This window comes from Chelon labrosus (assembly GCF_963514085.1).
Source record: "Chelon labrosus genome assembly, chromosome: 22".
Classification (NCBI taxonomy): domain Eukaryota; kingdom Metazoa; phylum Chordata; class Actinopteri; order Mugiliformes; family Mugilidae; genus Chelon; species Chelon labrosus.
This window is the reverse complement of record NC_140355.1, coordinates 5,057,594-5,075,405: the sequence shown is the minus strand read 5'-3', so window position 1 is coordinate 5,075,405 and position 17,812 is coordinate 5,057,594. Positions and strand designations below refer to the sequence as shown.

General features: G+C 40.6%; 2 protein-coding genes and 1 pseudogene across 3 annotated transcripts; all 3 read left to right on the top strand.

Moving 5' to 3' along the window:
• The first annotated feature begins 72 nt into the window (after window positions 1–72).
• On the top strand, window positions 73–3,805 carry LOC311508049 (bile salt-activated lipase-like). The gene is made up of 11 exons (XM_084572667.1): window positions 73–165; window positions 400–547; window positions 756–875; window positions 953–1,150; window positions 1,230–1,360; window positions 1,455–1,562; window positions 1,662–1,776; window positions 2,003–2,189; window positions 2,306–2,509; window positions 3,082–3,291; window positions 3,409–3,805. Exons 1-11 carry the CDS (start codon window positions 103–105, stop codon window positions 3,590–3,592), a joined length of 1,668 nt encoding a protein of 555 aa, XP_084428793.1. The 5' UTR covers window positions 73–102; the 3' UTR covers window positions 3,593–3,805.
• Window positions 3,806–4,953: 1,148 nt separating this feature from the next.
• Window positions 4,954–9,304, top strand: LOC311508050 (bile salt-activated lipase-like; the record flags this gene model as incomplete). The annotated part of the gene is made up of 11 exons (XM_084572668.1): window positions 4,954–5,919; window positions 6,152–6,299; window positions 6,510–6,629; window positions 6,703–6,900; window positions 6,980–7,110; window positions 7,205–7,312; window positions 7,407–7,521; window positions 7,749–7,935; window positions 8,036–8,239; window positions 8,794–9,003; window positions 9,121–9,304. The coding sequence occupies exons 1-11, from the start codon at window positions 5,854–5,856 to the stop codon at window positions 9,302–9,304; spliced, it is 1,671 nt and encodes a 556-aa protein (XP_084428794.1). The 5' UTR covers window positions 4,954–5,853.
• A 2,571-nt stretch (window positions 9,305–11,875) lies between these two features.
• LOC311507873 (bile salt-activated lipase-like) lies at window positions 11,876–16,920 on the top strand (annotated as a pseudogene). Its single transcript has 11 exons — window positions 11,876–11,884; window positions 12,225–12,372; window positions 12,465–12,584; window positions 12,674–12,871; window positions 13,030–13,160; window positions 13,471–13,578; window positions 15,546–15,660; window positions 15,841–16,027; window positions 16,116–16,300; window positions 16,502–16,642; window positions 16,729–16,920. The product of its transcript is annotated as a bile salt-activated lipase-like (transcript).
• Window positions 16,921–17,812: the final 892 nt, after the last annotated feature.

Here is a 17,812-nt window from a genome sequence, read left to right as displayed (position 1 = left end):
TATGTAACAGACCCACAGACTGCAGACTAGATATTGCTTAGGGGAGGGGGCTCCTTTATAAATGTTACTGACAAGCAAGCTGGTTCTCACACTTTGGTCACGATGGCGAAGCTGGGGATTTTGGTTGCCGTTGCTGTGTTTCTGGAGACGGTCTCTGCCACCTCTGTAAGTGACTCAGCTGTGATTCTGAATTAAGTCTGATTATTGTTCATTTTTGTGTCATTAATCACTGACACATTTTTTCTAAAAAGTGCCAAGTTGAAATAGAGAGTTAAAATGCAACATACAAAATTGTATTCATAGTGTGGTTAGAAGAATGACATCAATATGTAATATTTGGGGGATAACATGTCAAATCCATCTCTTGCATTTTTTTTTTGTTGTGCTTAATTTTCCTAGCTTGGTGTTGTGTACACAGAGGGAGGGATGGTGCAGGGTGAAAACATTCGGCTTGGGTTCCGCCGTCACATGGACATTTTCAAGGGGATTCCCTTTGCTGACATGCCGGGAAGGTTTGAGAAACCAAAGCGTCACCCTGGATGGGATGGTGGGTGGACTGAGTGAACTTCTTGCCTATTCCATTTTGCCCCTTTAGCAATGATAGCCATAACTCCCAGCAACAACTCTGTAAATTCCCTTTAATGTAATCAAATGAGAAGGTTTAATTTTCACCCTCATCTACAGGACTAAATTCGATAATGTAATGTACCATGAAAACATATTCCCAATCTTACACTGTGTGTGTCTCTTGTCAGCTATTTTGAAGGCCACTGAGTATAGACAGAGATGCCTTCAGGTTAACCTTCTCATGACTGACACCCGGGGAAGTGAGGACTGTCTTTACCTCAACATCTGGGTTCCTCATGGCAGCTCAGGTAAAGACTCACAGAAGCCCAGACAATGCCTGCCATCAAAATAAGATCAATGCTTCAATTGTGTCTTTGTCCTCCAGTGTCCACTGGTCTACCTGTCATGGTCTGGATTTATGGTGGAGGATTCCTGGTTGGAGGCTCGATGGGTGCTAACTTCCTGGATAACTATCTGTACGATGGGCAGGAGATCGCAGACAGAGGAAATGTTATTGTAGTGACGCTGGGGTACCGTGTGGGCACTCTGGGATTCCTGAGTACTGGAGACTCCAGTTTGCCTGGTATGTGACATAACTGCAAAGAGCTTCAAAAGATGTTGTTCTGCCAACTTTATAGCTGTAATTCCATTTTATTTGTCAGGAAACTATGGTCTCTGGGACCAGCAGGCTGCCATTGCGTGGGTGCACAGAAACATTCGCTCATTTGGTGGTGACCCTGACAACATCACCGTCTTTGGTGAATCTGCAGGTGCAGCCAGTGTTAGCTTCCAGGTGAGAAGGTGTCTTTGTGGGCATGTAGCTTATATGTGATTATGTGAGTAAATATGATTTCAGCTCAGTTTAACATCTATTTTTCTCCCCACAGACTATTACCCCCCACAACAAAGGGCTGATCAGAAGAGCCATTTCCCAGAGTGGGGTTGCCCTTTGCCCGTGGGCTATCAACAAAAACCCTCGCAGGTTTGCTGAGGAGGTACATGCAATGCCCTTTTTAAAAAAAAAATTAACAAGAATTCAAATATGTACCTTCATGAAGAGAAACAACTGAAGATGATTTGAACACACTCCCCAGGTTGCTGTAAAGGTCAACTGCCCCACTGATCAAAATATGGTTGCCTGTTTGAAGATGACTGATCCCGTACTTCTAACAATGGCGGGCACTCTCAGTCTGTCCAGCTCTCCCGATCGTAAGGACTGTGCTCCACAAAACCATAGATTACATTTTCATTTTTAGACACTTTCCATCATGGCAATTCACAGAGATGTCAGTGTTTCTGTTTCTTGATTAGAAACAACTTGGATGAGTGGTGAAACATCTTCAAGAAAATCCACAAATCCAGTTGCCTTTCTTTAGCTTTTTGGATATGACGCTGCACATAGTACATTTTCTGACTAAGCTCCTGCATTTGTCAGAGCCCCTTCTTTTCAACCTGCTCCTGTCTGCTGTGGTTGACGGAGACTTCTTGCCGGATGAGCCTCAGAATTTGTTCCACAATGCGGGAAGCATTGACTACATAGCTGGAGTCAACGACATGGATGGACATGTCTTCACTGGTATAGATGTTCCATCAATTAACTCTCCATTGGTGGACACCCCTATGTGAGTCCAAGCCATTTGATCAGATTGATGAGTCAGAACTGTGTAGTCATTAGTAGTACTGGTGACAGGAAGATGTTTTCAGACCTCACTGTGAACCGCTCTCTTCCTGATTGCAGCGAGGATGTGAAGAGGCTCCTGGCCGCCTACACAAAAGAGAAGGGCAAGGCTGGTGCAGACAACGCCTACTTCACATACACCTCAAACTGGGGGTCACGTCCCAGCAGAGAGACCATCAAGAAGACTGTTGTGGAAATTGGAACGGACTACATCTTCCTGGTTCCTACACAGGCAGCCCTTTATCTCCACGCTGGCAACGCCGCGTGAGTATAAGACATTGACATGCTGATGCCACATTTGTTTCGAATTAATTTTGTTCTACATATTTCTTTAGAAGGTGGGGAATAAAGACATACATTTCCTTTAGCTGTACAGTTGTCATTACACTATGCAAGGAAAACCTTTTTACAGAGGCTTTAGACTTGTTTGTGCATAATCCATCACATGAAAACCTTTACTACTTTTACTGTATTTACAAAGAGAGAAGTTGCCTTTTTATGTCTTTGTGGATAATTTAATCTTTAGGGTAATTATTTACCTATCTTTAAATGTATAATGGGTTTGGATGAAATTAACAAGTCAGACAAATTAAACAGTATCACAAATGTGACAGTTGCACAGTAGGATTTATACAATATTTTAAATTCTTTGTTAACCAACAGAGTAATGTGATAAATTGACTACAAATAAAGTTTTCTGTTGTTTTTATCAGACCCTGAAAACTTGATAGGGGGCCGATTTTGGATTTTCAAAGATTTCACAAGATTTCAGTTTTTTATTAATTCCACTGATTGGTGCAGTCACGATCACATCCCTATTCCTTTTCCCAACAAAGAACCGGCCGCACCTACTCTTATCTCTTCTCTGAGCCAAACCGTATGGGCGGCGTTGCCAGGCCCTACCCCAGCTGGATGGGAGCTGACCATGCTGATGACCTGCAATACGTGTTTGGAAAGCCGCTCACCAGTCCTCTGGGATACTGGCCTCGCCACCGTGACGTCTCCCGTTACATGATTGCCTACTGGACCAACTTTGCCAAAACTGGGTATGAGTCTGCAGACACAAAACAGGAGACTCACAGAAACGTACTTGAGTCAGGCAATGAAACAGACAACCACAACTGCCTCATTTCAGTTCCCCTTTTCTCTGGCTCTGTCCACAGTGACCCCAACAAAGGAGACCTGAGCGTGCCTGCTACCTGGCCCAAATTCACCGCCACTGGACATCAGTTCTTGGAGATCAATTCTGATATGAACAGCAACTATGTGAAGCAGAAGATGAGGATGCGTTACGTGCATTTCTGGACCAGCATCCTGCCCAGCCTTCCCACACTCTACTCAGAATAAAGACCTTGTACAATCAACTGTGCACCTAGTTTGTGGGACTGTCTAAAGCATCGGTTTATGAAAAATAAATGGATGGCGCATACAAACATACAGTCTTGTTGATTTCATTTAATCATGCGGTTAAATTTACAGTAAACCCATATAATGCCATACAAATGTTACTTGACTGTTGGAGTTACTGAATTTTTAGGCTTAGTAATAACAGTGCTGTAGTACTACCTGGTCAGATCTTTTGCTCCAGTCATATTTTGTCAATTTAACGGACAAAATATTTCCCGCATTGCAAAAGTGCATGTTAACGTTGTAACACAAAATAAAATTAGTCCACCTGTTCAACGCCTGGGCAGTTTGGAAGCTTGCTTAAGGGACCACAGCCATGGACGTGGGGGTATGCGAACCTGTGACCTCAGTTACAGACGTTACACACCAGTAACTATAGTATTGTCCTGAGGTATTTTAGCTTAAAATGGCAAGAAATGTGCAACTATTGGTGACCAGCATCCTCTCTGTTAGCTTTGTAGAATTATGCTACACTCAGATATCCAGCAGCAAAGCAACAAACTGCAGTTCTTTTTCAATAAAAGTCAACGACTCGACAAACTGATGTCTGGCATTTGTTGCCACATAATGGCCGTGATGAGCCACATGTTGAGCTGGCCTAAACTTTTTCAGCACTTAAACGATTCAATGACACATCAATCAACCATATGCGGTTGTTTCACAAGGTTAACTTTTAAACGGATGTTGATCTCCAACACTTCATCAGTGATAGTGGCCACGCTTGGCAGTTTTAGAACTTTTGTTACTCGTAGTATGAACGTAGCACTAGGCCAATTTTGAATCCCAATACAATAATCTGCAAAGGGTAATTCAAGAGAATAAATGCATTTTTAGTTTTTTTTTTTTTTTTTTGCAAATAAGCTCTTCCTGACTTTGTTCAGCATTAGGCATCTACATTTAGAAACCCATAAGAAACCCATATGAAACTACAGATATAGTGTATCAATAAACTGTAACTACTGAACTTTTGATGACAACACATTATATTGTCGTATTTTTTTTAGAACTAATTGTTTTTAAAATCAATCATTCTGATGTCATTACTAATATTTTGCATGATTCATTTCTGTAAAATGAGTTACGTGCCCTATTGTTAAAAATAAATGAAGATATTATGTATTTCCAAAGGCCAGTGTAAGAACTGTGGTAACTTTGGCAACACCAACCTGAAGGAGCGTTTTGTGTATATGTTTCTTTGGATGCAAGTTTGTTGGTTCATATATTATGACTATCGTTTGTTACAATATTTAAAATCATGCCACAAAATCGACATCATGCCAGTTTTGAGTTCATTTTGTGTATGCTGTACTTAATATGAAAACAGGCATGAGAAAAAGACAATATATTTACTTAAACAGCCACAAACTAATACTAATCTAACATATCAGCTATATTGTGTAAGTTATTGGGTAGATATACAGTCAGTGGTGATTGCAAGTTAGATGATTTTTTTAATTAACCAAACAAATTAACCAAACATATGACTAGCTCAAGATCAAGTTGTTTCCAGTTCAACTTTAGGATTCATTTTTAGACAGGTTACAGCAGTGTGACTTTGAGTCCAGCTGACCAGCTGTGTAAACTCAGCAGAGGTCGTCTATATGATAAACATGGTTAATCTGTGCGGTATCATTGCTGACTTTGACTTAGAAATTTTTCAGTTGCAGTAACTCACTATCACAAGAGTATCCTATAGCCAAACAGATGCAGATTAAACCTGTAACACATTTCTTACTTTTAATTTGTCAACACTGTTATGATTATGGCTGCTTGGCTCCACGAAGACAGATTTAAAGGTACAACATAATGAAAATAGCAGTTAATCACAACTGACATTCTTTCTTCAAACTCAAATGAGCATGTCACTTGACATGACCTAATACTGCAGCCTGCCACTTGTACAAAACTGGTGTTCAGTCACTTCTGTCTTCATCTTCCGTCATCAGCCCATTCTTCATGTTGAGAAGCTACAAAAGTGCCTTAATCTATTGATGATTACAGCCTACAGTATGTCATTTTACTCCTTGTTTTGAAGTGTTGGAAGCAATCCATGGATGAGTACTGAGGATAGTGCTGCAGACATGAATTGGTTAAATATGCGTTATGTAACAGACCCACAGACTGCAGACTAGATACTGCTTAGGGGAGGGGGCTCTTTTATAAAAGTTACTGACAATCAAGCTGGTTCTCACACTTTGGTCATGATGGTGAAGCTGGGGATTTTGATTGCCGTTGCTGTGTTTCTGGAGACGGTCTCTGCCACCTCTGTAAGTGACTCAGCTGTGATTCTGAATTAAGTTTGATTATTTGTTCATTTTTGTGTCATTAATCACTGACACATTTCTTCTAAAAAGTGCCAAGTTGAAATAGAGAGTTAAAATGCAACATACAAAACTGTATTCATAGTGTGGTTAGAAGAATGACATCAATATGTAATATTTGGTGGATAATATGTCTTGATCATCTCTTGCATTTTTTTGTTGCGCTTAATTTTCCTAGCTTGGTGCTGTGTACACAGAGGGAGGGATGGTGCAGGGTAAAAACATTCGGCTTGGATTCCGCCGTCACATGGACATTTTCAAGGGGATTCCCTTTGCTGACATGCCGGGAAGGTTTGAAAAACCAAAGCGTCACCCTGGATGGGATGGTGGGTGGACTGAGTGAACTTCTTGCCTATTCCATTTTGCCCCTTTAGCAATGATAGCCATAACTCCCAGCAACAACTCTGTCAATTCCCTTTAAACGTAACGAAATGAAAAAGTTTAATCTTCTACCCTTGTCTACAGGACTAAACTCTATAATGTATTGTACCATGAAAACATATTCCCAGTCTTACACTGTGTGTGTCTCTTGTCAGGTATTTTGAAGGCCACTGAGTATAGACAGAGATGCCTTCAGGTGAACCTTATCATGACTGACACCCGGGGAAGTGAGGACTGTCTTTACCTCAACATCTGGGTTCCCCATGGCAGCTCAGGTAAAGACTCACAGAAGCTTAGACAGTGCCATCAAAATAAGATCAATGCTTCAACTGTGTCTTTGTCCTCCAGTGTCCAGTGATCTACCTGTCATGGTCTGGATCTTTGGTGGAGGATTGCTGGTTGGAGGCTCGATGGGTGCTAACTTCCTGGATAACTATCTGTACGATGGGCAGGAGATCGCAGACAGAGGAAATGTTATTGTAGTGACGCTGGGGTACCGTGTGGGCACTCTGGGATTCCTGAGCACTGGAGACTCCAGTTTGCCTGGTATGTGACATAACTGCAAAGAGCTTCATAAGATGCTGTTCTGCCAACTTTAAATCTATAATTCCATTCAATTTGTCAGGAAACTATGGTCTCTGGGACCAGCAGGCTGCCATCGCGTGGGTGCACAGAAACATTCGCTCATTTGGTGGTGACCCTGACAACATCACCGTCTTTGGTGAATCTGCAGGTGGAGCAAGTGTTAGCTTCCAGGTGAGAAGGTGTCTTTGTGGGCATGTAGCTTATGTGTGATGATGTGAGTAAATAAGATTTCAGCTCAGTTTAACATCTATTTTTCTCCTCACAGACTATTACCCCCCACAACAAAGGGCTGATCCGAAGAGCCATTTCCCAGAGTGGGGTTGCCCTTTGCCCGTGGGCTATCAACAAAAACCCTCGCAGGTTTGCTGAGGAGGTACATGCAACCCCCATGCAAAAAATCAACAAGAATTCAAGTATGTACCTTCATGAAGAGAAATAACTAACGATGATTTGAACACTGTCCCCAGATTGCTCTGAAGGTCAACTGCCCCACTGATCAAAATATGGCTGCCTGTTTAAGGATGACTGATCCCGTACTTCTGACAATGGCGGGCACTCTCAGCCTGTCCAGCTCTCCTGATTGTAAGGACTGCACTCCAAACTATAAATTACATTGTCGTGTTTTGACATTAAGTTTCCACTTTCTACCAGGTAACTTCACAGTGAAGTAAACATTTCCAAGCCAAGTAAAAAATGCTATCAGTTGTTGCCATTGACTGATTCATCATGACATTTTCTTTTTAAATTGAAGTACATCTTAGCTGTCACTGTATATTATACATTTCTGACTAAGCTCCTGCATTTGTCAGACCCCGTTGTTTTCAACCTGCTCCTGGCTGTTGTGGTTGATGGAGACTTCCTGCCGGATGAGCCTCAGAAGTTGTTCGACAATGCAGCAGGCATTGACTACATAGCTGGAGTCAACGACATGGACGGACATTTGTTCACTGCTGTAGATGTTCCAACAATTAACTCTCCATTGGTGGACACCCCTATGTGAGTCCAAGCCATTTGATCAGATCGATGTCAGAAGTGTTCGTAGTACTGGTGGCAGGTTTGCAGAACTCATTGTGAACCGCTCTCTTCTTGATTGCAGCGAGGATGTGAAGAGGCTCCTGGCCGCCTACACAAGAGAGAAGGGCAAGGCTGGTGCGGACAATGCCTACTTCACATACACCTCAAACTGGGGGTCACGTCCCAGCAGAGAGACCATCAAAAAGACTATTGTGGAAATTGGAACAGACTACATCTTCCTGGTTCCTACACAGGCAGCCCTTTATCTCCACGCTGGCAACGCCACGTGAGCATAAGACCTTGACACGCTGATGCCACATTTGTTTAGAATTACTTTTGTTCTTTGGAAGGTGGGGAATGAAGGGATAACTTTTCTTTAGCTGTACAGTTACCATTATAGTATATAAGGAAAACTTTTTTTACAGAGGCTTTAGACTTGTTTGTGCATAATCCATTAAATTAAAACCTTTACTACTTTTATTGTATTTACAAAGAGAGAAGTTGCTTTTTATGTCTTTGTGGATAATTTAATCTTTAGGGTAATTATTTACCTATCTTTAAATGTATATTGATTTTGGATGAAATTAACGATAAGTCAGACAAATTAAACAGAATCACAAATGTGACAGTTGCACAGGATTTATACAATATTTAAATTGTTAACCAACAGAGTATTGTGGTAAATTGACTATAAATGAAGTCTTCTGTTGTTTTTATCAGACTCTGAGAACTTGACTGGGGTCTGATTTGGGATTTTCAAAGATTTCACAAGATCTCATTTATTTATTTAATTCACTGATCGGTGTAGTCATGCTCATGTCCCTATTCCTTTTCCCAAAGGACCGGACGCACCTACTCTTATCTCTTCTCTGAGCCAAACCGTATGGGCGGCATTGCCAGGCCCTACCCCAGCTGGATGGGAGCTGACCATGCTGATGACCTGCAATACGTGTTCGGAAAGCCATTCGCCACACCTCTGGGATACTGGCCTCGCCACCGTGACGTCTCCCGTTACATGATTGCCTACTGGACCAACTTTGCCAAAACTGGGTATGATTCTGCAGACACAAAACAGGAGACTCACAGAGACATACTTGAACTAGGCAATGAAATAGACATCCAAAACTGCCTCATTTCAGTTCCCCTTTTCTCTGGCTTTTTCCACAGTGACCCCAACAAAGGAGACCTGAGAGTGCCTGTGACCTGGCCCAAATTCACCACCACTGGACATCAATTCCTAGAGATCAATTCTAAGATGGACAAGAACTATGTGAAGCAGAAGATGAGGATGCGTTACGTGCATTTCTGGACCAGCATCCTGCCCAGTCTTCCTGCACTCTACTCAGAATAAAGACCTTGTACAATCACCTGTGCACCTGGTTTGTGGGATTGTTTAAAGCATTGGTTTATGAAAAATAAATGGATGGTGCATACAAACATACAGTCTTGTTGGTTTCGTTTAATCATGCGTTTTAATTTACAATAAACTCATATAGTGCTTTACAAATACTACTTGGTTGTTGGAGTTTTTGGGCTTAGCAGTAATAACAGTCCTGTAGTAGTACTGGTCAGATCTACATTTAATGTCCAAAATATTTCCCACATTGCAGGAGTGTGTGTGTGTGTGTATAAATTTTGTAACGCAACATAAAGTCAGTGCAGACAATAAAAGATATATGTTAATATGTTTTTTATTTATTTGCTATTCAAACTGGACTGCCATTTTAATACCAATTAATCCAAAGGCCAATCCAAGTGTTGTGTTAAATTGACCCGAGTCAGCTTACTCTTACTTAAGTTGCAAAGACAAAGTGAAGACCATTGAGCTAGTTGAGCGAGCTAATGTCAGCTAGCTACCTAACTAAATAACTACTGTTTGTCCTGCTCCCACCCTGGCTTTCCCGGCTTCAGCCATGGACACGGCTGTATAGGTATGTTCAGTTGTTGAACATACCTATACAATAAGAAAAGGCTATATTATGTTTGAATTTATGGGTAAAAATCAGTAACTATAGTACTGTCCTTTGGTATTTTAGCTTAAAATGGAAAGAAATGTGCAACTATTGGTGACCAGCATCCTCTCTGTTAGCTTTGTAGCATTATGCTACATTCAGATATCTGGCAGAAAAGCAACAAAGTACAGTTCTTTTTCAATAAAAGCCAACAATTTGCAGCAACAAACTGGCATCTGGCATTTGCTGCCACATGATGGCGGTTTTGATGACATTGCTAATATTTTACATGATCCATTTCTGTACATCTGTAAAACCTATATCAATCTATAGAAATTGTATACTATTAAACTATAACCATATTTTTGATAAACAACTAATTCGATTTTTTCATTGAAGTATGGCCTTATTTTAGAGTTTTTTTTTTTATCTTTTTCTTTATCAACGCGAACATTGTGTTATTTGCTCAGCTGTGAATTAGTCCACCTGTTTCTTTGAGTCAGCAGTACAACTGTCTTCCACATGGTAATGTGTCTTCAGTATCTGTGGATCTATAGTAGAAAACAACTTTCTATTGCATTAGTCTTGTCAAATGTTTATTGTCTTTATATGTGCTGCATTGCAACACTTGATATTTGGGTGTTGTTCCATTGCTCAAATAAATCACTCCATACCAGGTTTGTCATGTCTCACAATACAAATATTGTGGATGAAGGTTGAAACAAAATGTTCATTAATGTAGAAACACACACACAGAAACAGTGGCATAGTCACACCAGGCTGCTTCCCAGCAGAGGTCAGAGGTTTAGAAGTTATATCATGGTCAGTCAGACCACAGCCACAACCCAGTAAGGGTGTAAGCTTATGTAAAAGCATTCTCTTGCATTGTGTCCTTGTGTATATATAAGAACCTGGAGAAGAACTCACTAGTTTCTGGGCAGCCACGGAGTTACAGAAGATTTTTTTAACCATTGTTTAACCACCTCTGTAAGTCTGTAAGATTTTATAACTTATTAGAGTTTGTATATATACGTTGTGAACACTGTGGTAGACAATTATCAGTAGACAATTTAATAGCTGCTTTGCTGATAAACTTAAAGACAAAAAAGGAAATAAACAATGTTACATAACTGGATTTTCTCAGTCACAGTCTCTATACAGTTACCACCCACAATTCTAAATCGCATAATTCAACAGCTGTACTCTACACCGATCAGCCCCAACATTCATACCACTGACAGGAGAAGCATATCATGTTGACCATCTTGTGACAACAAAATGTTCTGCTGGGAAACCTTTGGACCTGGCATTCATGTGGATGTTATATGTACCACCCACCTAGACCAGACCAGGCACCCCCATCCCATAGCAATGACACTCCTTGATGGCAGCAGCCATCCCCAGCAGGATGCAGCCTGACACAGGCACACACACAAAAACGCTTTAGGAACAACTAAAAAAAAAAAAAAAACATGAAGAACAGCACAAGGTGTTGACCTGGCCTCCAAATTCACTAGATCCTAAACTGATCAAGTATCCAATCCAATCCAATCCACTTTATTTGTATAGCACATTTTTAAAACAACGAGGTTACCAAAGTGCTGCACAACAGATACACAACAGTAAAATAAAGAAAGTAAAAGTTAATACAATAAATTAAAACATATGAAAGCAATAAGAAAACCATAAGATCTGAATAAAACACTGAAAAACATAAAATTACAGTAAAAAGACAGACAGACGCCACACAGTTCTCATGCTATATTAAAAGCCAGGGAATAAAAATGAGTTTTTAGGTGAGATTTAAAAGTATCCAGGGTGGGGGCCATTTTGACATGGGTGGGTAGCTCATTCCATAACTTAGGAGCTACCACTGAAAAAGCACGGTCCCCCCTGGCCTTTTGCCTACTTTTTGGCACAACAAGACGCAGTTTATCAGCAGATCTCAATGCTCTCGGTGGGGTATAGACATGTATAAGGTCGGCGATATACTGAGGTGCCAAACCATTTAGTGACTTAAAAACAAATAATAAAATTTTAAAATTTATTCTAAAATGGACAGTATCTGTATGATGATTCACAGAGGCCCCAACCTATAGGACCCAAAGGCCCCTACTAACAACATTCTGTTGCCAGACACCACAGGACACCCTCAGAAGGCCCATGTCCATTCTCTGATGAGTCACAACAGTTTTGGAGGCACAAGGGAGACCTACACAATATTACGAAGATGGTCATAATGTTATGCCTGATTGGTATAATAGTTGAAATGACAGTTTTATACAGTAACGTTTTAAGTTTGTTTTTGACTGCATCTAGCTTGGTGTGGTGCAGACAGAGGGTGGCAGTGTTCAGGGGCAAACTATCCGCCTCAGTCTTTACCGCTCTGTGGATGTTTTCAGAAGAATTCCCTTTGCAGCCAAACCTGGAACCTTTGAGAAACCCAAACCTCACCCTGGGTGGGATGGTACGTTCAAAGATCTGACTTATATATAGCAGCACTGCAAAATCATGTTTTCATTCCAGAGAATAAATGCTCTTCTCCCTGTTTATCTCCAGGGATACTGAAGGCAACACGATTTGCTGAGAGATGTCTCCAGATGAGCATGCTCCAGACTTCAGCATTTGGGAGTGAAGACTGCCTCTACCTCAACATCTGGGTTCCTCACGGCCAACATGGTATGGTGTTTCTCTGTATTAATGTTTGACATACCAATGCATTAGACGATGTCTTGTAAAATTAAAAGAATCTCTTGTTCTCCTCCAAGTGTCATCGAACCTCCCAGTTATGATTTGGTATTATGGAGGAGCCTTTATGGGAGGTTGATCTATGGGGCCAAATTTTCTCAACAACTATCTATACAGCGGTCAGGAAATTGCAGACAGGGGCAATGTCATTGTGGTGTCGGTGGGTTACCGTGTGGGAACCCTGGGCTTCCTCAGCACAGGGGACTCTAGCTTACCTGGTAAGTGCAATTAACAGGAAATATCAGAAAATCCTGCCCATTTTCCAGTTCTCTAATTTCCCATTCATCTACATTAGTTGCTGAAATAAACTGGGATAGTTTTTAAAACTGACCAAGATGTCAGAGTGCTTCTGATGTGCAATTTGTCATTATGACAGGGAACTATGGTCTCTGGGACCAGCAGGCTGCCATCGCCTGGGTGCACAGGAACATCCGCTCATTTGGAGGAGACCCTGACAACATCGCCATTTTTGGGGAGTCTGCAGGTGGAGCCAGTGTCAGCTTCCAGGTAAGATGCTTGAGGAAAACATTTCAATTTTTTGTTAAGCTAAGGGTTTTTAAGTTACAACTAATTACTTTATTACATTAAAAATGTATTTAGATATTACCAGGTTGGTGTATATAATTAGTTAAATATAACTTATATTCTATAAAATAATCTTTAAAAACAGACTCTTTATTGACAGCTTTCAGTCACAGGTGACAAGTTTAAAGGCTAAAAACTGTCATGTTTCCATTCCTGAAACGGGGCAAGCTGGAAAATAAGTGTAACTACATGCAATAATTTTTTAATGCTGTGTGTATGTGTCCCCACACAGACTCTCACTCCCCACAACAAAGGGTTGTTCAAGAGAGCCATCTCCCAGAGTGGGGTTGCCATCTGTCCTTGGGCTGTCAACAGAAACCCACGCAAGACTGCAGTGGAGGTTTGTCACCGCCAGTGCTAGATTTTTAGATCAGACCATTGCAGTAACATACAGCACCCTACACTGCACTTAGACGATTCAGATAATTGTTTTTATTTTCTTCAACTTTAAAATAAATACCTTCGCTAGTGAATATATGCCTTAGTTGTTATTAGTAACTTTCATGCCCCGTGCCCATCACCAGACTCTATTAGGTCCACATCTACAGCCTGAAACCTGGTCCCAGTTTTCTTCAATGACCAAACAGGCAACATGTTGTAGATATAATTGATAAAAAATACCTGAGGAGTTAATCATAGTTTAATAACATGGTGTGATGATTACTGTTACAAAATGTATAGTAGTTAAGAGTGTGTTCTGCTTAATGTATCTTACTAACCACAGAATATTCCAGGCCGTGCAGGAATAGAAGAAGGTCAATAACAGATAAAGGAAGGGAATGCAGCAGGTCGAGATGACCCAACGCTAGATTAACCGCACGTCCATATCAGGGAAGAGAATGTGTTCTTTGTTAAGGTTGTTGTGTGCAGGCACTCACTCGAGGAGACAGGGCGAGGATGGAGTCGGATGTTACGGGCGTGAGAGGCAGGTGAAGAGGAGAGACGGAGTCAGATTATGTGCCAACCAGAAGACGACACACCCAAGTTCGCATCTGCATCCTACACAACTTTCTGTAGTAGTATATTAGAACTGGGTCAGGGAAAGATAGGTAGTCAGACTTCATGAACTGACACGACTTTGTTGTTTGTCAGTGACAGGAAGATTTGGCCCAGAGCTCTGTAAGCTTATTTCTTTGTGTTGCTTTTATTAAATTACTCAAACTGAGAAATAGAAGTGTGCAGTGTCGTCCATTAAACAAACGCACGGAGAAGAGGAACGAGGTCAAAAAGGGATTGTAAACGGTCTTCTCCAACAATGTGAAGAAATAAAAAGTCAGGAAAAGCATTAATGCTTTTGAATGACCTGGACCCCTCTGGAGACTCTTGCACTTCACTGGGTATAATGTGTGCAAGTCATGTGATTGTCTCCTTGGGTGTGCTGATGGCTCAGTCATCTACTCCTTGATCCCAGAAGGCATAGAAAACTGCATGTAGACAGTTCCTCCCTCACTTCAATCAGGCCTGGTGTACTGGAGGAACCGCCGTATTCTGCTGTGGTGTGTTAGAGGGAGGAAGAAGGGCTTCAGCAATCGGGTGTTTCCATAAATCATTAATGATTTATGTATTTGTTTATTTAATCTATTTTTTTTTCTAATTCTTTTTCTTTTATGTAAATATACATGTTTGGGTGGAAAAGATTGGTAATTGAGTAGTGGAGAAGGGGTATAAATAAGCGCTTCATCCTACTCCTTTTCGGACAAATTTGGGTTCACATTATTATTGTTGTTTTGACTGTTGTTATTGTTGTTTTGACTATTCTTATTGGATTTGTTTGTTTTCATTTTACTTTGTTATGTTACTCGCACATGTTCAAAATAAACTAAACTAAAAAAAACAAAAAACAAGGGAATTTCAAATATATTCAATTCGAATATTACTTTTATGCGTGTTTAACATTTTGCATTTTGCAAATTCATACCGAGGGCCAGCTTAGACCCTCTGGTGGTCCGGTTTTGGCCCGTGGGCTGTATGTTTGACACAGGTGGTGTAGCCTGTGTAAAATGATGGTTACGTACTGCAACTCCGGATTCTATAAGTGGCTGTGGGCCCCACAGGCTCTATGAATCAGCTGAAGAAACAAAAAAAATAACTAAATTATTTATTTTTTTCAAAATTTAGCCTTTTGGAGATAGGCAAGCATTTATTTCTTTATTTGTTTCAAATGGACCAGCATGAAAGAAAGTCTTCAGGAATGTTCATGCACAAAGTGATGAACCCATCTAGGGTAACCAACATTAGTCTCACCACTCTCATGTTTGCTTCTCCACTTAAGTAGCACTTTATTAAATGGACCTGTCCTTTGCTCAGGTTGCAGAGAAGGTTGGCTGCCCCACTGATGACCGCATGGTGGCCTGTCTGAAATCAACGGATGCTAAGACTCTCACCATGGCTGCTCCAGGCATCGTACAAGGCTCCCCAGACAGTGAGCATTATTTCATGCGAATCTCAAGGTCAAACCACCATATTTAAAATGCATGAAAAATGGAAACAGGGATCACACAAGTGGATGCACTAAAGAACTACTAACCACATGTACAAAATGAACATGCCCATAACATGCCTCTTTACATGGTACTAATATATCTGTGTCAATTTGTCTAAGATCAGGGTGTGAACAACATTCTTCTGACTCCTGTTGTTGATGGAGATTTCCTCCCGGATCACCCAAGCAACTTGTTCCATAATGCTGCTGAAATAGACTACCTTGCAGGCGTTAATGACATGGATGGACATGTCTTCACCTCACAAGACATTCCTTCGCTTGGCAGCAAGACTGAAGAGACTCTAATGTAAGGCTCATTTTGGAGGGAAGATAATTAGATTTGTCGGGCTCCTAGAGCTTTGAAAACAAGGCTCTCTGTCTTATTTTCATTTCAGAGAAGACGTAAAGAGGCTGCTTGCTGCTTATACCAAAGAGAAGAGGGATGCTGCTTTGGAGATTGCCTTTGCTGAATACTCATCCAATTGGGGATCAACACCCAGTCAGGAGACCATCAAGAGAACTGCTGTAGATATTGGGACCGACTATATGTTCCTATTTACCTGCATGCTGCCAATGCCAGGTGAGACTTATGGCTTCATTCCCTTCCCTAAATACTTTGTGTAGTTGTAGCTCCAGGCAGCCATTGTAAAGATAATTGCCCCATTAGAAGGTATGCCGTATTTTTACTTGATACTCAGTGTAACTAACTTTTTTCTTTAGTGTAATCTGATTGACAGTAGTAATGCAGACAGAATAAACTCTGTGTGACGGTTGTTAACAGATCTGGCCGCACTTACTCCTACCTGCTGTCTGAGCCCAGTTTACTGGCCGGACCAAACAAACCCTACCATGACTAGGTCAGAGCAGACAGAGACCTGTCTGGATACATGATCGCCTACTGGACTAACTTTGCAAAAACTGGGTAAAACAACTTGAAAATTTACCAGACTTTACTACAAAACAAATGGATAGATTCCAAAGAGCTTGTTCTTCTTGTTATTTTCACAGAGACCCAAACAAAGGACACATGAAGGTGCCAGTGACCTGGCCTGAATTTACCAGCAGTGGACACCTGTTCCTGGATATAAATGCTAAAATGAATGAAAGCTCCATTGGACAGGGACTGAGACTACGTTTTGTTCGCTTTTGGACAGTATCTTTCCCAGCCTCCCATCATATCTTGCCACAAATTCTCAGTGATGTGCTGAAGACACATATATCCAAATAAAAGTGTGTGTCCAAAAAAAAAAAAGAATGTGGCTCAAGATGTTTGAAGAAAGAATCAGATATGATACACATACTAACTGAAAATGATAGATTACATATATTCAGTAGGCTGCTTCATGAAAAGAAAGAAAAAGACTTTCTTTATCTATTTCTAAAAATAAAAAGCTCAACCTTTAATGACAAATTTAGCACAGTTTTAGTTTGGTGGCTTGACAGATTATATTTATCACTTTCAAGAGCATAGTCAACAAAAGGCCACAAGAGGGCGATAACAGCACATAATTTTAGCCAGTCAGGTTCATTATACTGTACAGGCTTGTTAATATGGCCTTGTTCTACATGTAGACCACATCATACTGAACTGAATTGATAAATAAATAAATAAAACATTTTCATAGTATAATATATACAAGGCACTTTTGGATCTTAGGGCTTCACCTTACACAACATGACAGAATAGTTATTTGTCTTGTGTGCTGCATGGTTCAGTATTGCTCAATTCCCACTGCTATTACACTTTAAATACACTCTGTATCCACTGTATTTTCAAAAATTTGTGGACATGCATGTCTGTCCTCATGCTTTGATTTGACTTTGTTTTAGTTTAGGGTCAGTGCAATGATACAGAATCACCCCATTTTAAAATAAAAATAGAATGCAGAGACAGAAATGTGCAAATGATTTAAACCCTATATTTGATTGTAAGTAGTGGTATGCAGACATATCAATTGTTGAAACTAAATAGTGCTCATTTACGAATATACAATACTTTTCAAAAAGGTTGGAATGTGGGCAAGAAAAGACAGGAAAAGTTGTGTAAAGCCAAAAAGAAACACTTGGTGGAACGTCTTACTGCTGATTAGAT

Coding starts and splice junctions, on each gene's coding strand:
- LOC311508049 (XM_084572667.1), top strand. CDS start 103: ATGGCGAAGCTGGGGATTTTGGTTGCCGTTGCTGTGTTTCTGGAGACG. Junction 1,361..1,454: donor CAGCCAGTGTTAGCTTCCAG/GTGAGAAGGTGT, acceptor TTCTCCCCACAG/ACTATTACCCCCCACAACAA. Junction 1,777..2,002: donor TCTGTCCAGCTCTCCCGATC/GTAAGGACTGTG, acceptor TGCATTTGTCAG/AGCCCCTTCTTTTCAACCTG.